The sequence below is a fragment of the Charadrius vociferus genome, unplaced genomic scaffold (genome assembly GCF_000708025.1).
Source record: "Charadrius vociferus isolate BGI_N301 unplaced genomic scaffold, ASM70802v2 scaffold134, whole genome shotgun sequence".
In the NCBI taxonomy this organism is placed as follows: Eukaryota; Metazoa; Chordata; class Aves; order Charadriiformes; family Charadriidae; genus Charadrius; species Charadrius vociferus.
The window spans coordinates 1,675,593-1,696,398 of record NW_009648333.1 but is presented as its reverse complement, the minus strand read 5'-3'; the positions used below and the strand labels follow the sequence as shown (position 1 = coordinate 1,696,398).

Sequence of the window (20,806 nt, the reverse complement as noted above, 5' to 3'; positions counted from 1 at the left end):
CAGATTCTGGAGGGGGGAGTGAAGCAGATCAGCGAGAGCAGCAGAGCTGTTTCATTTACAAACCCGGCCTTTCAAATTTTTAAGAATGGGGTGAGAAAGGTCTGGATGGGGAAAGAGTTGCCTTTACAGCTACACCATCACCATATCCCTGGAGTATGGATTCATTCTTCAGCTTTCAGTTCAGTTGAAGTTCAGTTCATGTTTGACTTTTGAACGTATTTCTGGTAGCTGGATGCCAACGTAGATGTACTTCTACATCTGGCATTGTTTGTGCTTTGGAAACTGTCTTTTTCAGTCAACCCGCTGTAAAGATGCTGTGGTTGCTTATAAAACTAATTTTGAATTTCAAGTTTAGGCTTTTGGACTCAGCTGATGGTTTATGTTGTGGTTTTTTTATTTGTTTTTATTGAAATTTAAGTAATATACTGAATACTCAACGTATATTTAAATCTGAAAACACTCTCAGTTCTGTTGTTAAAATTCAAAGTATATGAATGGCAAAAATATCCCTGTCCCAAGTAGGTGTGTTATTTCTGAAGGTACCTTTGATATATGCAGAAATTTTATAGACATTGAAAATAACATGGTGGGGATGTTTTCGTGGACTTGAGAGATTTCATAATGCTTTTTGTTTGTGTACACAACTTGCCTTTTCTGTCTTTCCCTTTGCTTCTTGACAGTGCTGAAATATTTGCAGGATATATTCATTCCAACTTTAAATCGACTATTTTACGCGAAGTTACATTATTAACTTTAAAAGGGTTAAAATATTCTTACAAGTCTTTAGCTTTTAAGTTTTTGGCATGATTATTTTCACTGTTACTGTTTTAGGACCTTAGGATGTAGCAGACTGTTTTTAAACAAATGTAAGGCTGGCAAAGAGCTGGGAGCTCAAACAAAGTCTGATGATGGCTTAGCTGAGGTTATTACACTAGGATGAACTGTATTCTGTTCTTCCAGCATAGCAAAACTATACTTAATATCCAGTACTTATCAGTTTTTAAAAAGTGAGCTTTCCAGTCAGTGAAGAGTATAGTTTTTTTATCTTTTAATAGAATTTTGTAATTTTAATCGTTTCTTAAATGCACCATTTAAATTTAGGTGGTCCCATTGTTACATTTCTTGCATTGAGTTGTGCAAACTCATACTCGATGCAGAAGCTCTGCAGCTCCTCAGTCCTGATTTAGCATCCTCGTCGTTATATCTCTTTCCCCAGGATTTTTTTCTGAATTGGAGCTATTGTGCAGAATTGCCATGGCTGGCGGGGTAGGGTACTGGAGCCTGACTTACCTGTGCCCTCAGCCATGGTGCAACTGCTGGCCTGCTACCTTCTCTTTATTTTGTTTTTAGAATCTTAGAATAGTTTGGGTTGGAAGGGACCAGTGAAGGTCATCCAGTCCACCCACCCCCCCCACAATGAGCGGGGACATCTTCAACTAGATCAGGTTGCTCAGAGCCCTGTCCAACCTGACCTTGAATGTCTCCAGGGATGGGGTATCTCCCACCTTTCTGGGCAACCTGTGCCAGTGTTTCCTCATTGCCACTTCTCCTCATTGCCTGTAACTGAGTGACAGCAGAGCTTGACTGCTTCCTGCAGAGCAGGCAGAGGTGGCAAGGGAACTTCTTGCCTCAACACAGAAGCTGTTAGTGGCAGGCACTTCCCTGGCTTAGCCAGTCCATGGATGCCTGCAGGAGTCTCTGTAGAAGTCTTTCAGTTTCTCTTTTAGCTAAAACAAATCTGTTTGCTAGCACAGCAATCACAAAAGGTTCTGTTTTATCTGAAAGCTTGTGTAACTGAGAGGGAAGAAATACATTTAAAGAATTTTTCACACTGTAATAATAGTGTATGTTTTTGTCTCTTTCTCTCAGCACTGCAAAGTACAACATAATCACATTCCTGCCCAGGTTCCTTTATTCCCAGTTCAGAAGAGCTGCTAATGCATTTTTTCTTTTTATTGCATTACTTCAGGTAAGATCAACAATAAGATGCTAATGTTTGAAACTTGTTGAGAGAGCATTTACACCATAGACAGTGTTTTGCAGAGACACTGAGGTTCGTGTACCATTCTTTCTGAGCTCGTAAGCCTCGCAGAATAGCTGAACTGTATAAACTTACTTTTCGTAAGTGTTTGGTTTTGTGGGTTTTTTTACTCCTTGGAGATAACACAATACACAGATTTTTCTGTAAAATAGGTTTAGTATAGCTAAAATACTGTCAGATGAAAAAGACTGTTGTGACAGGAAAATCCCGTTTAAAAATATCTGGCATACACAGAAAATGTTACCTGTAGTTGGCATTTCTCGTAATGGAGGGTACTGCCTAAAACCCTGAACTTTATGAACTTTAATCCTGTAGTCTGTTTTGAAAGGCAGGAATTGCAGCTGGGGAGAAGTGATTATTTATTCTTAGAGTGAAGCTGATAGTGAAGTTGAGCCTAGATGAAGAAAAGCAGCAGTGGAGTCCAGTACTACAGCAGCTATTTCCCGTATCCCAGCTGGTTAACTGTGCTGGTTAGGAAGAAAGCACACGCAGGCTTTTCTGTACCACCACTGTAGCTTCATTCAGGATGTTTGTAAAGGGCTATCCCTGACCCAGTTTACTGAGACTTTTTTCAAGTACATAACGTTTTGCAGATACAGCAGAATATCAAATTGAACTACTGGAAAATTAAAATAAAGTAGATTGTGTGGTTTTGTATACTATTCTGTGAATGCAGTAGCTGATGGTGAATGAAAATTGAACTGTGGGCAGGTGCCATGATAATTGCCATTAGCTAGTTCTGTATTCTAATCGTATTTGATAAACACACATTTCCTGCGTAATTTCTAGGGCATCTCTTAGAATTTGCTGATTGGTCTGTTGTGGAGGTCATTTTGCTAGGAATTGTCATATCAAACAAAAATTGCTAAAATAATGGCATATATACTGCCACATGTACGTTTTCCTCCCTTACTTCAGATGTTTCAGCAAATTAAAGTTGATTCCTCTGTACTTATTCAGGTTTCTTTGCTTCTTCTATCAGTGCTTGGAGCAGTTTCTTAGGATACATCTGTGCAGGTAGCTTACACTAGGCCGGGGCCGGGGGGCGGAGGGGGGAACCTGAAGTTCAGAGTTTCTTTAGGTTGTCTGCCTGCAAACCTGTGGCTTCTAAAGAAACAGCCTTTTGACCCCATCTGGCATCCCAGGCGAATCCAGTGGTCCAGCAGTATTTCTTGTGGTGCCACTGTGCACATCAAGCTAGCGACACAGAATAGGAGGTTTCAGAAGCTGTTTGAGGTTTGGCATGGCTGGATGAGAGGCTGGCAGGTAGGTGGTTGGGACGTGAGGAAGTGGAACGTGAGGAAGTGGAACGTGAGGAAGTGGAACGTGAAAACTTAGAAGCCCACCATCTCCTATTAGGCTATCAGTTAGACTGCAATGGCAGAAGCAAGAAATGTGGAACCAGGGTATGGGCTGCTGCCCCTTTGCATTCATATTTTGCCCGTAGAATAATGTGTAATTGGAATGGGGGAGTTGTATGCATACATGTAGGGAGGAATGAAAGGGTAGGAATAGCTGGAGAAGTGATAGATCCCTTTCCCTTGTAGCCAACACAGGCGCTTGTCCAACAGTAACTTTCTGCCCAGTTTCCGTGTAATTGCTTGAAAAATGTGGTGTAGAGTAACCTGGAAAATAGATCTATATTGGTCTTACTCCAAGAAACATAGCATACGTACATATAACATCCTGTTTTCTTTCAGATGCACGATGTGGTGGTAGCAAAAAGAAATGTGTATAATACATAAGTAATGTTGGCTGTTTCTCAAAATGTTTTATGGTAAATTGAGGGTAGCCGCATTGAAGCACCACTTATTAGTGTACTTTTTTTCTTGCAAAGATCTCACTGTAGTCATATGAGCTGCATTGCATATAAGTATTAACACAGCAATCCTCTCACATTTCAATGTTGCCATTAACAGCTCTAGTCAATATAAAGATGATTATGAATAATCATCCAGGTATATCACATAAGTAGCGGTGTCTTCTCAGCGCTTATGTTACATACACATTTTGCTTGCACCATCTGTGCCCGTACCTGCTTAGTAAAAATGGATTTCTTACAATAGTCTGGGAGAAAGCAGCTATTTTAAATTTGTCAATTAGTAACTAGTGTGATGCAAATATCTCTTAAAGATTAAAACTGTAAGGAAGTAAAAATACTTTGGACTTGTGTCCACTCTAACAAAAATCTAAACTGAAAAAATCAATTGTATTTTATAAGTCTATATTTTCATTTAATTTGAAACACACAAAAGAAGGGTGGGTATTCTGCAGACACTAAAACCTCTGAGACTAACTCCACTGAATACTATCATATTTAAAGTGCAAATATTTTATTGTATCAGCTTCTTTTGAAGACAATAAAACTCTCTAGGAAATAATCAGCACCATGTCTAAAAAGAGAATCCAGTTGTTTTGTCGGCGTTTGCATAGAAAGCACTGCTTCTTGTATTAAAATTATGTTTTTCAACCAGCAATGCAAACAGTTTTTTTCTCTTTTCTTTTTGTTGATAGCAAATACCAGATGTATCGCCAACAGGCCGTTACACAACATTGGTCCCACTTTTATTTATTTTAGCTGTAGCTGCAGTGAAGGAGATAATAGAGGATATTGTAAGTATTTAACAGTAATGTTTTGTAAATAGCTTTCAAATTTTTCATAAATTGTATTACAAAAATTGTGTTGAATAATGTGTTGAACCAATCCTCCTGGATTTTGAAAGCTTCTAAAGATACTTCAGAAGATGAAATCTTTAGAACATGGTGTTACAATTTGCAAGTGTGTTTATTATTATATACAAGTGAAAATAACATGGTAAAACAGTGACTGTTGTGTTTATTATATAGGTTGTTTCTAGTCAAACACATCTCACTAATGAAGTACAAGCATATTTTTTTAAAGTGTGAACTGGAACCAAAGACTCTGCAGAACCCAGTCAAGTCCATAGTATTGCCAAGTTTTTCAAGCAAGGACTCTGCTAAAAGAAGATTGGATGCTACTGAATTCATCCCAGGCAGAATCTAGTTTAAAACCAGATAACCTTTAAATATTTATTTGGTTAGGAAAATATTTTGGTTTTCTTCCTGCATGAGCAGGAGCAGAGTCCTTTACTCCAACTAATTACACTTGTGATCTGGATTTAAGCTCAATCTGTGACTGAGATACTAGATTAACATTTTATTGAAAAATTGTGAGAACTTCTGGATTTAGTCCAGGCCATGAAGAAGGTAGGATTAAAAAAAAAATCTTCCCAGAAACCTTTTTAATTTTTACATCTTTATTTGAGGTGCCTTTAAAAAAAATCATTAAGCCCTCAGGAGCTCAGAGTTGAAGATCTAGGAGGCTGCATAGTCTCAAGGGTCTTGACTTGTTCTCCATACCCGAAACTGGGTGGATTTTTGTTTCATAACCAAATAATTCCGGGACCTTTCTAAAAAGTGTCTTTTAACTTGCTACTGGAATTACAATGTGACACTTAGATTATTATTCTAAAAATACTGTATTTGGTTTAATACATTTGAGATGAATGAGTACAGGTCACTAATGTGTCATTTTTGAAGTTTTAAAAATGGATTTTCTTCAGTTGTCAAATCCAGGTGCATGCGTCTGATGCATCTCTCTAAAGTCACATGCATAAAATCCTTGGGTTCACTGTTGTGGCTTTGCACAGTTTTGTAGACCGGAAGGGGAACAGGCCTCTTTCACTTGTTCCTGTTGCTCCAGCCCAGTGCAATTTACTGTTAGTTTTTAATATCTTGGTGTTAAGTGTGACCTGCTGATGCCTGATGGCCAGGAACACACATGGAACACTTGTCCTTGTTAGGCAGGTGCCCCCATCTATGCCAAGTGTTCCTTGACTGTCTCCAGTCAGTGTTGGTGGCAGCAGTTGTTTTGCTTTATTCTTGCATTGGATAAAAACTTTAAAAGAGCTGGGATATTGTCATGATGGAAGTGTCCATTCTGACTTCTGTTTTGTGGGTAGGGGTTTCTTACAAAAGATGTTGGGGTTATCTGAATACCTTCCTGCCTGCTCTTCACTGAAAGCGAATGGTAGGACCTGTATCACTAATTTGCGTAACACAGTCAGTCTTTTAGCTTTAGATTATGTCCTTTTTATCTAAGGAATTAGTCTTGATGCCAAGAATTCCTTCATCCTCTCTTGTTTTAGTTCTGTAGGTATGTTATGTGGAGGACAAGAAATTAGATACATAATAATATGGCAGAGTGCCTTGTCCACTAGAGGAGTAACATTCCTGGGTTTTGACACTGTGGGCTGTTCTCTTGATTTTTTTGGAAAGGGTTGCAGGTAGTATAGTCTTTCCCTGCACACAAATAGTACGTTTCCTGGGAACATCAGATTATTGTGTTTGTGCAGAATTACAACGTATGTGCAGAAACATGATCAAGAGGAAAAGTGATGAGCTGCAAAGAAGCTCTGAAATGCAGGGTGGCTGGGCACATCCTGCCTTTGCTGCTGATACAGTTGACTCAGTCTTCTCCTCAGTTACCTCTGTGAATGGATGGTAGGCAAGAGATACTGACCTTCTGAGTTGTGTGAAGTTCCTGGGCCACAGAGTAGAGTTGTCTCGAAAGAGACAATGAAGTTTCCACTAAACATTTTTGTTCTGTATTGCATTTCTAGTATTTGTTGCCCAATAGTCAGCTTCTCCTTAAATGTCTTTGTTTCTTTCTTTTTACATAAACAAAATCCCTTTTAAAAAAAGCCATAAAATCAATTCATGTTCTTTCAGATATTTTTAACCGTTCTGCTGTTAATGCTTCCAGACTTACACCATCTGTCAAAGTCTAGGCAAATATAAAACTGAGGCTGCTGCTACTGTACAAAGTGTACTTTTTAAAATTATCTCATCCAGTTGCTTTTCTTTTATGTGATTTGTTTCTACCATTTGCTCTTTGCAACTTGCAGTGTACAGTTTGGGATGGAGGGGAAGACAGGGAACAGGTTTAGGGGTTTTTTGCATATATCAGTTAAAACAATAAAGTTCACATTACCAAGTATACTACACAAGTGTCTAAAGGCAATTCAAATACTGTTTTTCTTTCTGTTAAGTTTACATTGCCTCAGCATGTAGTTAATTCCCGTTGTAATTAGTTGAAATTGCATGAGATGAATGAGCTGATTGGGAGAATTTACCTGCTAATTTAAAGGCTGTATGTGTATGTATAGATGTATATAGCTGACGGTAACTTCATGAATTTCTCACTTGCACAGCTGAGTTTCACAGACTATAGTCCAAACAAAACAATTTGCTTTGGTTTTGTAGTCAAACAGGTATGAAATCTAATGTTGCCCACTGGTTATATTGTGCAGGAATATTTGGCTGACTCTTACAGCTGTACTTTTTTTCCTGGGAAAGCTGACCACTTGCCGCATAGTAAAATATCAGTGTGTTCTCCCTTAACCTTTAATTTTCATTATGTCTTAGTAGCTTTACGCAGTGAGATATCTAAGATCTCCAGGAATGGTTGTCTTCATCTAATATTAAAGCAAGATTAATGTCTTTTTGAATGAGAACCTTATATATCAATAGCTATACTTATCAAAATAAATAATAATTTCAGCTCAAGAACCAACTGCTTCCTTTTCTGGAGTGAAATTCCAAGAAGCAGAAGATGTTAGCAGAAGACGTTATTCATGAACAGCAGTGTTTTCCATATATGCTTCAGAAGTGCTAGCAGAATTTGTGACATGCAGTGCTAGATTATCAGATGTTTCCAATCATTTTCACCCGTCATAGCTCAGAAAGCAACTGACATTAAACTGTCACTTTTTAAGCTGGAGGAGACTCTCCCTGTAGGCAAATAAACACCTGCTTTGGTCAAGTTATTATGCCTTCCCATTGATCAAAGGTTATTTATCTGTGAAATCAGCCACCTCTTTGAAAGGAGAATCTTCTGATAATCTGTGAAAATCTGGTAAAAGATAATACCTTAACTTAGTCTGTGCAAAGTTCAAAGGTGGCCTTTTAAGAGCGGCTTGCTCAGAGTCATACCAGCATTTTATTAGAAATCAATCTCTTAAGTAGCTTGACTTACTTTTCTTTCAAGTTACAAGATTGTTTCTGATTTTTCTTGGTAGTTCAAAGGCATGAATCCTGTAGCTCTGTTGAAAAAGCTTACTGAAAACAGCTAATTCTATTTAAAGTAATTTTCCAAATCATGTTCCTGCTCAGGAAAAACTGAGTTTATTACTCTTAAATACTATGTTTAAACTAGTAGCCTTGTAAGCTTTTTGTAGCTCAGTTTGATCATACCTTGAAAATGGTGGTGGTTAGCAGCTGACTCAGAACATTTCTGTCAAAAGGTTTCTCACAGCTATATTAAAACTGAGGGACATCATGGCTTGTTTAGGGTGGAGGTTTTGTTGATATTTTGTTTGTCTGCTTTTGTTGCTGCTGCTGAAGTCTGCAGGCACTTCTGTGAAAGTGAAGTCATATGTTTACACAGTCGTTGCTTGACTTCAGATCTGTACAAGACACTTGTATGAAGAATCGTTCTGTGATCTTTGCTCTGGTAGAATCATCTCCCAGTTCCAGGGAAGGGAACACACCGCTTCCTTATGTAAGGAACTTGTTTAGATAGAGATTGCCCATATGAGAGGATGTTTTAGTACAACATGATTATCCTGGAATTGGATGTGACTTTCATGATGAACTTAACTATGCAAGTGATCCATAGTCCTGTTTAAAATGTTTTTTAAATCGGTTTATTGGATTGATGAGTGGGAGGGGGTAATACAGGGGGTTTTATCTTAAATGTGAAAGCTTTATCATGTCAGCAGAAGTCTTTAATCACTGTGCATTTTTAATTTAGAAAAGGCATAAAGCGGATAATGCGGTGAACAAGAAACAAACTCAAGGTAGGAAATTTTTTCAAGCTTATTAATTGTGATTGGGGGGGGCTCTTTTTAGAATTTTTTGCAATTAGTGGTAATCTAATCTGAACTGCTGAAAGGTAAATGAGTGGGAAATTGCTTATGCAGATGACTTCAAAATTTGGAATCTAAATAGTTGAAATAACAATTTGCATTTATGTTAGCCCCACAAAAAGGAATATGTTCTAGATTAAGTTTATACGGTTCCTAAGAAACTTCAACAGTTACTCATTTAATACAGGTGATGCTGTAGCTGTTAAAAGATCGGAATCACTGCTATATTTAGTGGGCCTAGATTGTGATTAAAAGTCTATGCATTTCTAAGTACACAAAACATAATTTTTTTTAACTGGCACATTTTGAATCATTCTATTTTGGAAAACTCTGCAATTGTAAGGAAAAGTCATAAAATAGAACTACCTTTCTGTGTTGCTTCAGAACTGTGGATAAAGATGAATAGAGTTTTTTGGTTTTGTTTTTTTAATATGAAATCAATGTAATCGTTTGATTAGAGGTGATGAGATATTTAGTCAGCGTACCCAAGCCAAAACTTTGGAATGTGATTATTTTTTTAAAACATTTTAATAAAAGAAGTAGTATTAAATCAGAGGATTATTTTAACTCAGAAAGTGGGGGAGTTGTTAGCTAATATGTCCTAAACACACTTGTCAGATAAGAAGTCCAAGTTTAAGTTTCTGCTTTGCTGCTCTTCAGCTTTTTGTTACCTGTTCTGAGTTAGGCCTCTCTTGATAGAGCTGCTCCTGTTTTTATAAACAGGAGGAGGAATGAGTGTCATGTGAATTTGATTTCAGAAAGTATGAAAAATACCACAAAGAAGAGAATCTTACATGGATTATTTTTTTTTTATATAAATAACAAACATAACCTTAAGTGTTCTTAGGAAGGGATGTAGTCATTCAGTAAAGATAATCAGGATTGTTTAGCACTGGTAACCACTGGAAATGTCCGTAATGTAAAAACATACATTTCAAAGCCTATCTAAATTGTACCTAAATCTTGAAGTTTACTGTAAAATTTATGGGGGATGGAGAGGGAAGATAATTTATGAAACTATTGAGCATGTAGCTCAATAGGAAGTATAGATAGATTAGGGCATGGAGACAAATCTATTGACTGAAAGCACTGGGAATGGAAATCTCCAGTGAACAGGCCTGGGGAAACAGATAACCTCTTATCTATACATAAAACCCAAAGGAAATCTAATGTAGATGTCCAAAATTCATTCATCAAGCATTCTAGATTTTGAGATTGCAACCAACAGTTCTAGGTGGTAGTGAATCTTGAATTACCTTTTGTGGTTTTTTCTTTTTTCCAATATACAAAGTTTTAAATTAATAAAACACTTGTTTTATTGTCTTTCCTGCCTCTTCTCCTGGGTTACCTCTCGTTAGTCTATTTGACGAATGACTAAAATTCCTGAATGTTCCATGCATGCAAAAGAGCATCTTCAAAGTTGAAAGTATAATGAGGCTATGTAAAATATTGCTAGCACCGAGAAACAAGTTTCTGAAGCCAGTGCAGGATTCACATAAGTACATCATCAATCCTGGTGTACTGTCAAAGCAATATTTAAACGTATTGTCAAATATAGTCTATTGTTAAAGCAATAACTAAAAAGTTAATCAGTATGATACTCTCTGATTTTGTTTTCACGTATGTTTTGGTAGTTCTGTAATGCTGAAAAGTAGCAATGCGCATAGTACCTTGCATATCCAGCTCCACCTTTGGTTGTCTTTTAAACATATGAAATTGTTAATGAAATGATGTGAATGTGTAGATTCCGTATATGAGTTTTCCTTCCTCTGTCTTCCTTAAAGGCCATCTGTATCTCAGTTGATGTTAAGTAATTAACTTTCTAAATTTCCATTACTATAAAAAAAACCTTTTGCAAACGATTTTGATTTATTAGGCTGCATTAGGGATGACTTTTGTTACCTCAGGCTGCATACATATATAGCAGGACATTGTCAGACACTCTGATACGATGAAATGTGCATTTCTGCAGTGTGGTGAACTAGTCTTCTGTAGAGCAGATGGAGCGTGCTTTTGAAAGTTAGCTGTTAGAGACAGCTGAAAAAAGGGAGATACAAATGTGAAAACCAGGGTGCAGAAGACTTTATGGCACAAGTTCTCTAACCATTATATAAAAGGTGCATAGCAACACCGCTTCTGTTTGGTTTTTTTTCTCATCAGAAAATGGATTTAATTGAATGTTAATGTATGTTAATTGTGCTTAAAAGCTTATTGGATCAAGCTAGGGTTAGAGTACTCTTGAGATTTCAGGTGTCTCAGCATGTATTCATGAGTCTGGCTCATCCATTTGTGAGCTGATTTTAACCAGCTAAACCAGCAGGAGACATTCAGAAGGAAAAGCTGTGAGTTTCCTTCCATTTAGTGGGTTAACTCTCTCTTGAAAGGGTCCAACAAACACCAGAGGCAGCACACATTAAGCAGGGAGGGCACGCATCTTTGCATGGGATGAGGGCAGAAGAGGACCTATGTTAGGTGAGCTTGGATGCATGTGGACCAGCCTTAGGAGGTATTTTTGGCAGTTACTCTACTTCAGCTCTTTGTGAAATTTAGTCGTCTGGATTGTTGCAAGGTATATTTTTAATCCTCATCAGTTTTCTCATCTGGTTGATACCATGGCCCCACAAGCAGTATTGCTGACACAAGGGGATGGAAGTAAGTAGTTGGTGGCACAATTATCAAATGTCTTGGGTTCCTTAGGGTAGTATTACAACCAGTCCTCACCCTGGATCTGTAGTTTTCCCAGTGAAGGGAAGTGGTTGGTCAAAATAGATTTTTCCGTAATGATCAACTGATTGGTGAGACAGTCATGAAAATATCTTGCTTACTGTCTCACAGGGAGACTGCTCCATTTACCACTGCCATGAGCATATCAGCACTAATAAATTTGGGGGAAGGAAGGGTAAGAGAATTTGTCTATTCCTAAAGAATTATTAAGCAGGTTCGATAATGACTCATAGAAATCATTGAGATATACAAGAAGAGGGGTCAGTCTGGACACAACCTCAAGGAAGACTTAGATGTAAAGGCCATTTGTATTTGCATATTTTGATCTACTTTTCTGAAATCAACACATGCTTGCATAAGAATTGGATCCTGATCAGGTACTTAGATAAGCATCCTGACAGTTTGAAAGCTGGGAAACGCAGTGAAAAAGAACAATCTCTTAGAGCTATCTGAATGTTGATACATGGCAATACGTTTTCTTTTCATTTCATTTTCTTTTTGCACATCAATCTTCAATAGCTTTGTAACTGATGGTAATAAAAAAAAAAAAGTCACACTTATTCTCTGAAAACACAGTCTTGGCAATTAACTGCCAAACAAGGCATGTTTTTTGTATCATAGTAGCAATACCTAAAACTAGAGTAGTGGAGCGTGCTTGCAATAATAATTGCTACTGCCAGGGAAAATCTATACTAAATCTTAGGCTAAGTGGCATGGGTTTTAGGGGAATGATTTGGGAGATTTCCAGTATGTTTATGGAGGAGATGACTGCAGTGATCCTTAAGTTTTCTGACATGCCAATAACAGTAAGAACGCTGAATATTAAGAAGCCTGCTGGTGACTTCTTAGGAATCTTTTTTTGCTTGAACCTCATCAATATTTGAACTGAGAAAAAAAAATCTTGAATTGATCCTCCCCTTCGCAGTAATTTCGTAACTTTTTTGCTTGGGAACATTTTATTCCAACTACTAACTTATTTTAGAAAACACCACGTTATCGTACCATCTATATCAGATTTTTCGATTCTCAAACCCTGTAAAATGTTCTGATTGACTCTGTAATAAGATTCTATGGTACAAAAAACCCTGTAAAATGTTCTGATTGACTCTTTTTGTACCATAGAATCTTATTACACAGTTACACAGGTTATGTGCTGTATAATTGAAAAGTTTGACCTGAATTTATAGAAACAAGGCATGCTGTAAAATATTGTGCAACTGAGCTGTGTATGATAAGGAGTCTAACACATACCTGTGTACTCCAGTACAGCTGGAAAAGTCACTTTCTTTTTTCCTCTTTTTCAGTACTACGAAATGGTGCATGGGAGATTGTCCACTGGGAAAAGGTGTGTTTTTATGTTGGTGGCTTTTAGAGCATAATGCAGATTTAGCATTTACCTTATTTCTCCAAATAATTGTCATTGATAAGATGTAACTGGTACAATGGGAAATGTATAATCATTTGTATTTTATTTTTTGTTTGTTAATACTTGTCTCTTAAAATGTACTTTTAAGTCAAGTCAGTTTTGTTGTCACGAGTCAGGCAAAACTGCCGTTAGATGGTGGGCTTTAAGGTCAGTGGAAAATAACTTGAATAATATGATTGACTTGAGAGTATTTGCATATGGCAAAATGATACAGTTCCTTAATATTTGGTGTGCCAAGGCAGAAATTTCTTTCTGGAAACGAGTTACTTTGTGTATTTGGTGAACTTCTTTGGCTTAAACCATGAGAACTTTAAAGACTGTTACGCAGTAGTTAGGAGGGACTGTTAAAGGTAACTTTCAATGACTAAATGTTACACTATGTGTCCAGTCCCTTAGTTTTATTGGTTTCTATGCCTGAAATCTTGAACAAAATATATAGCATGATGCAACAGAACTGTGATCTTAGGGCAGATTAATTTCTTCTTCAACTCAACTTCAGTCTTCCAATAAAATACCTTACAATAACTAGCAAAAGTAAAGAACTGCATAGAGAAGGTCAGATTAGGCCTATTAAAGAACAAATTTCCAAACAATCCCAGTGACCTTTGAGTACCTGACGCATATAGGCTTCTCTAAGTGTGTGTTTCTAACAGTCTTCCTAGCAAATTCAGCAGGTAAATATTTACTGTGCTTAAAACAAAGGGATAACATATTTTGTTTGAGACCATTAACCAATTCCCAGTTTTCTTTCAGGTAGATGTTGGAGATATAGTTATAATAAAAGGCAAAGAGTATATACCTGCTGACACTGTACTGCTCTCATCAAGGTAGAGATGCCCACTGATGCTTATAGTGTAGAGGCTGGTTTCTCTACCCTGCATTTATTTATTTATTTGTGATTGTTCCAAGGAAATAAGGAATAAACAAAAATGCTGCTGTTCTGAAGTGTGGTCTTTTGTTCATTCGGGCATTTATCGTTTGAGGCAGTGTTTCTTCAAACTGTGACGATTACAGTTTTAAAATTACACTGGCATTCAATTTACTCCTCAGAAAAACTTAGCATGTTATTTTGTTGTTGGATATAATATAAAAAAGGCTGATTCTCTGTCTAAAAATTGGACCTAAACTGCCATATTTAACATGGTTGGCTTTGTCGTATGTTCCTAACAAATTATATCCTATAAATAAATTGAAATATATATATTTCAGGGAACATAAATGTTTATAATGGATATAGTTGCCAATTTGATAGTTGAATCAGGAGAAAAAAAAAGTGAACATGAGATGTGAACCATCAAATTAGCATTGTCTATGAGCTGAATATTTACTTTATTCTCTAATATATATATTATGAATAATTTCAGCACTGAAAGCAAGACTTAATTTATAGCATGTAATGCTGTGACTCTTACATGGACAATCAGAGGTTGTTTATCATCATTTCCTTGGACAGTTTTATTTAAGAAATCCACATCTTATGTGGAAGATGCACATTTTTCAACATCTATTTGATCAGGTCAATAGACAACATACTCTAAGAATTTTTTACAGTGAAGATTATTTAAATATAATCAATTGTATTATGATTTATTACTATATGTTTACAATGCAGTTTCCTTTTTTTTTTTCTGGCACAAGCAGAAGCATTATTGTAATGTGTATGATTATGGATTAGGTATAAACCCTCTGATCCCACTGAAGTTAATAAATCCACTCATACATACAATTAATAAGGTTAGGTTCTTGCGTATTTCTGTGACAGACTGTGGTGTAGACAAATACATTGTTTATTCCATCTTCCATTATGTCTCAAAATTAAGCGTAGCTCTTTCTAAAACACTTCTCTTAAATTATTATTGTGTAAAGTGGTTGCCAGATAATACTGTAAATTTTAACCACAGTCTGTCTTCAGTACTAATGTTTGTCATAACTTCAGATGTTTTTGTATTGAGTATCCTCTATAAACCTTTTACTTCTGCACTTCAGGAACCTTTTATAAATTTTATTGGTGCTTCTTCACCAAGGTCTTCATGTGCAATACACCATGCAGCAAAGAACACTTGTTATATTGGCCTGGTAATAGCTTCTGTCATGCTAACCTGAGTGTTTTGCAAGCGAAAGGGATTACATCCTCTAAGAACAACTTTATAATCTTCTTGAGTAAGCTCCTAAATTTGAGTCTTTGCCTAGATGTCTGCACTGTTTTACCCTTTTGGATTTGGAGAACACTTTGGTCACAGTGTTCTCCAGTTGTAGTTTGCACACAGAAAAGTACCAACTGCCTGCAAAGCCTTCTTTCTGATCCTAGTCCCTCCTGAAGGAATCCTACATCACATGTTGATAAACTCAAATAAGCGTTAGCTGCTATTGGACTCGTCAGGATTGTTACCTCTTTGCTTAACCTCACTTTACTGCCCTTGTCAGAACACACTGTCCCAACTATGACCATTACTCACCTTGAATTTTTCTGTCAGGTTTTCTTCTAGGATCCAGTTTGCAAAGGGGACTCCTTGAATCGTGATTGCTTTTCTGGGCTCAGTTCAGGCATTTCTTCCAGCTAAAAATTCCTTCTTAGCTATATTACTAGAGTCCTGTTGCGGCCCTCCTTCCAGGAGAGGACCTGTGCTACTACGATACCTCTCATTCTGCCTACATACCAGTGCGCGCTCTCTTTCTCCACCTCTCATCTCCATGTGGCCATGCATTCTCCAGGAAGATGGTCTCGTCAATTTTGCTTTCCAGGTGTTCACTGATGCCCAATTACATTTTAGGTTTCAGTACCAATGCAAGCCTGTGGGCCTGGTTTTAATTCAAACTAACGACCTTTGGTTCTTTTTACCAACAATACCAGTTTCTGGAGAATAAGATATTATTTTAGGAAACTATAATCTCTTACTATGGAAGGAGACAAACCTCTGAGATTACATTCCACTTGGATCTTGCAAGTTTAGTGTAAATAGAAATTTACAAAGCTGAAACAAAGTACAAAATTTCAGCCTGTCTACATAGAAAGGATCCTGTCACCTGGCTTTTCAGAAAAGTTGGTGGAAAGTCTTTTGTTGTGCCTTTTATTTTTTTAATTAATGTATGGAGCGGCTAGAAGCTTTTTCAGTTGAGAAATAAGCATAACAGCTTTTTATTTTTGCTGTACAATATCAGTGTGTTCTGCAGCTTAAAATTGGTGCCTTACAATAAAACAATCCACTGGAGTAAAAATGAAAATATTGTAGCTGTCTTCCTTCTGACCTGATTAAAATAGATTTTGAAAAAATTGTCATCAGACATTTTTAATTAACATGTATTGTTTGTATAATAATTTCAAACTCTGTCTTTTTGTCTTTGTCCATTTGTTTGGTTTTCTTTTTTTTTTCCCGTCACTTATTTTTGTTCTAATCATTTTCAAACTGGGATGTGTAGGTGGCAGTAGGGGAAGTAGTGAAAGTGACCAATGGGGAACATCTCCCAGCTGATCTCATCAGTCTGTCGTCAAGGTTAGAATAAACTAGTTGCACAGGATATGTGCACGTGGGTCCTCATATACCAAATATGAAGAACACTGCCGGGCTGATAATCTTTGCTTTGCTGTTCACCTTTCTTTGCCAAAACCCAGACATTTGTAAAATTAGAAAGGGTTCAGTTGATAAAAGTACAGATCATTAAAGTGTAAATACACCTTAACACTCCAAGAAGTGAAAATTTATTTCAATCCTCTTTGGTTTTACACTGTCCCCATGAAATTTCATCAGACAAGTTGTCATTGAATAAACACACGGTAAAACACCAGGATAAATAAACGTTTAATTCCTTAGAGCAAATTAAGAAGAATATACATGTTTCTACCAACCCACTATTTTCAGCAAAGAATGTAGTTTAATGGTGGTAGGACTGGTAGAGGACCCTCTGCACAAACTTGGATGTTGCACAATCTCTGCTGCATGCGATGGCAAAAGCAGCGCTGTCCTTGTGTATTGTGACAAAATGCATGTTTCTTAGACATGTCAGCTTTATGCTATCGTCTGCACTGTTACTGCACTTTGTTTTTCCCTAACAAATCAATGGGCCTGCCTTGATCTATCTGTAACTTATTTACTTTGGAGGTCACTGCTATCTGCTACAGTAATTACAGTTAAGCATGTGTCTCACTTGAACCGTCTTTGCTGCCTTAGTCTGGTTTTGGAGTGCTTCACAAAAATATTGTTTGTTCTTTACTATCAACTAATAAAAATGCTTGAGTTGTAATAATGTTTTATACAGGTGATTCTATCCGAAAGATCCAAACAGAAGTTATTTACATTTTTAGAAAAGTTTGCCAAAAAGAAAATGCTAGCCTAAAAAAAATTTATGATAATGATTTATCACATTGTATATGCTTTTGCTTTACAAAAATGTTAGAATAACCTACATAACTTCATCCTGCAAGCATTTTAAAACTAAGTTGCTAATAAGTAGCCACTGTTGCTTTAAGAAAGCAATGTAAAAATGCAAAAAAAGAAACTTGATGCTTGAATTTCATGCTAGAAAGAAGAAAAATATTAGAAGCTTTAAAGTGGTGTAGAGAGTAAACATTTATTATTTTAAGTTGTAGGGTATTTTTATGACTCCTCTGGTCCTTTACAAGATCAAAAGGTCTTTCTATTGTAGATACAAGTAGTAGGTGTTCTGTCCTTATGTCCAGAAAACGCTGGAGCTGAGTGGAGTAATTCAGAAATCCTGACATGATAGACCTGTTCTTGTTTATGATATCTACTTGCAGAAAAGTAATTTTGTCCTTCTTTATCTCTGTTTTCCTAGTTAACGCTTCCTAGTTAATGTTAATTGTAATGTGTTTTAAAACCTGAAAGTATTTTAGAAAATAAGGCTGTGTTACTCATCAAAAGATTGTACTGAAAAAAATTTAAATGCAATAAGCCTTTTATCATTATATGTCAAATAGGTGAACTATTCAAGTAGTAATGTTCTGCATAAATTTAAAACTTTTAATTTATAAAAACTTTTTAAATTGCATAGAGGACAGATATTTCAAAAACTGTATTATCTAATTTAGACTTTTTTAATGAGAGAACCCTTTACAAGAAACTTTCATGTCTAAGCTAGTGCTGCCTACAGTAGTAGGCATGACAAATGCACTACACTTGTGCCTGTATCTTAATCTCATGTGAAAACATGGAAAACTTTCTATATAGGGCATTTTTAGCAGTGTTTCATCTAAGGTAGGTAGGTTTTGGCAACTTTTCTGAAAATGTAGAGTACTGTTCGTCTTACAGATTTGGCTGTAAATTATTCTAGTTCTGATGTTTCGATAGGAAAAAAAAAAAAAACAATTGCATAAATAGCTATTAAAAAGTTACAGCAGGTTCGTGGATTTTGACATTATAATTTTAAATTAAGGAATTTTTTTTCTTAATAGTGAACCGCAAGCTATGTGCTACATCGAAACATCTAACTTAGATGGTGAGACAAACTTAAAAATTCGACAGGTAGGAATTTCATTTTTGAGACTACTGCTAATATTATTTTTATCTATTATTGCTTATGAAAACATATCTTATGACATTAATGGCCATTTTAGAAGACTGTGAAATTTTAATGGTTTGAATAAAAAGCTGTGGGTTATTGACATCATAAAAGTTTTTGTTCAATTAATAAGTGGAAGGAACAAATGGTTACTTCTGAGCCATACCTTGTGCTTTGTTTTATGTTTTTGGGGAAAATAGGTGGAAGGAGTTGTAGTTGGGTTTTGGTTTTGAAGGACAGATGAGGGAGAAACCCTGCAGAAAGAAGCTAGTAGTCCCAGTATTGTCCTTGAGGGGCAGGTAAGGAATAGTGTGCTGTCTCCATGCAAGGCCATTCTTGCTGAGTTATATGATGGGTTATGACCCTGCCTTTATCATGAAGTTTTAAGACACCAAGGTGGCTTTTTCACTGTCTGTAGCATCCAACAGTGTGACAGCAAAGTGTAGCAGTCCCATTTTGTTCCCATAGCAGTACTGTTTTTCTGGTTTTGCACTATTAGATTTATAATACATAGATTTATTTATTTGAAAGTGATTTTTATTGTCATGACAAACTAATTTTGTTTACAGGGATTGCCGCTAACATCAGAAATAAAGGACATAGAAAGCTTGATGAGACTTTCAGGCAGAATTGAATGTGAGAGCCCAAACCGACATCTCTATGACTTTGTTGGAAACATCAGACTGGATGGGCATGGGTATGTAAATCCAAGGAAGATCATGTCAGTAGATTCAATCTAACAGTACATAGCTATATATTGTTAAACTACTCAAGTTAAAATGTGAAGAGTAAAGTGTTTATTTTGTTAAGATTAGAGAGGTAAAAAATCTTTTTATTAGACTTTATTCTTTAAAAAAAGAGGGGTAAAACCGTACTTCTAATGTCTACAACTTGAAGTTTTTATACTGGTCGGCCTTCATAAAGCAATAGCTGTTAATAATAGAAGGGAGTGCTAATCAAATTCTAATAGTTCTGGAGTATGTACCTAGTAACTCACTACTTAACAGGCAAGGAATGGAATGCTTAAGTATCTATTATGGAAGCTGAATAGAAGTATTTTCTTGTCTTTTCTTTTTTTTATTGTTGTTTTCTTGTGTTTGTCTAAGTCTGGAGTGGAACTGAGTCCATCACTATATACCTCAAATTTTTCTAATGTGTTAGCTGAAAAACATTTAATACCTTAGCTTACTGAAAGTATATTTCTGTAAAAATAGACCGACTCAGTGCAATTACAACATACATGCTTGTAAAACTGCTTCAGAAATTCTTAAAATAATTAAGTGCTTACCAAATATTGATATATGGAGTTTTCTATGGGTTCGAACTGAATGTGATATATTAGGAGTATAAAATTCATTACTAAGTCCAGAATTGTTGAGTCCTTCATCCCCAAAGATTTACAGGATTTCTTTTTTATCTTGTAGGCATTTATTTCTCCATATAAAATATTATTCATGTTTGTGGCTTTAAACTGATACATATAGTATTAACTAATTATTAAATACCTTTTTTTATATATTCCATTTTTTTTATTTACTGATTTCTTACAGATGCATTCCGGGAGTTTTCAGTCGCAAGAGTGTGGATCTATTATAATTCCATTGTACTTGTCGTTAAGAAGAGAAAAACATTTACCTGTAATTCTTCTCTGAAGGTAATAGTTATAATAGATCCACACGTTCATCCTTCCTCCCTAGCTAGAGAGAAAAACATATTTTTCTTTTTAATCTAATTATCTACTTTTAAAATTTGATTTTAAAAAGAAACATTGAATGTGCTGATGGCTGTTTTGCCTCAAGAGTATGTAGGAGCATGCCATCTGCTGGTCAAGCAATTTGTCATTTGCGAAATTCAGTTTTGGAATATTTTGAATATAATTCCTGTGCCGTAGGATAGTTCCAAAAGTGTGGCTCTAATATAATATTTACCTTCAGTGAAAAAGAATTGCAGGTAAGTAACTCTTTTTGGAACCTGACCTTATTTCCAACTTGAAAAATCAGGGATGAGTTCTCTTTCTGCTCATATTAGAGGTAGTGCAGGTTCATCTAACTGGTTTTTATTTATCCAGACCTTTAAGACCTTCCTACCAGATTATGTAGATCCAGGATTTGTGATTTCCACTTTATCTACTACCATCTTAACGTTTTCACA

At 36.1% G+C, this 20,806-nt stretch overlaps 1 protein-coding gene across 2 annotated transcripts in view; it reads left to right on the top strand.

The window, feature by feature from the left end:
- ATP8A1 (ATPase, aminophospholipid transporter (APLT), class I, type 8A, member 1) overlaps positions 1-20,806 on the top strand; it is a 110,177-nt gene that overhangs the window by 234 nt on the left and 89,137 nt on the right. Inside the window, exons 2-8 of one of the 2 annotated variants that reach the window (XM_009884958.1) lie at positions 1,870-1,969; positions 4,556-4,654; positions 8,877-8,922; positions 13,020-13,060; positions 16,559-16,632; positions 18,549-18,618; positions 19,225-19,352. In XM_009884958.1, the coding sequence (XP_009883260.1) occupies positions 18,562-18,618; positions 19,225-19,352 (185 nt within the window). In that variant the 5' untranslated portion in view covers positions 1,870-1,969; positions 4,556-4,654; positions 8,877-8,922; ... (1 more) ...; positions 16,559-16,632; positions 18,549-18,561. Of the gene's footprint in view, positions 1-1,869; positions 1,970-4,555; positions 4,655-8,876; positions 8,923-13,019; positions 13,061-13,894; positions 13,969-16,558; positions 16,633-18,548; positions 18,619-19,224; positions 19,353-20,806 lie in introns of both variants that reach the window. The other variant, XM_009884959.1, reaches the window with a different exon arrangement.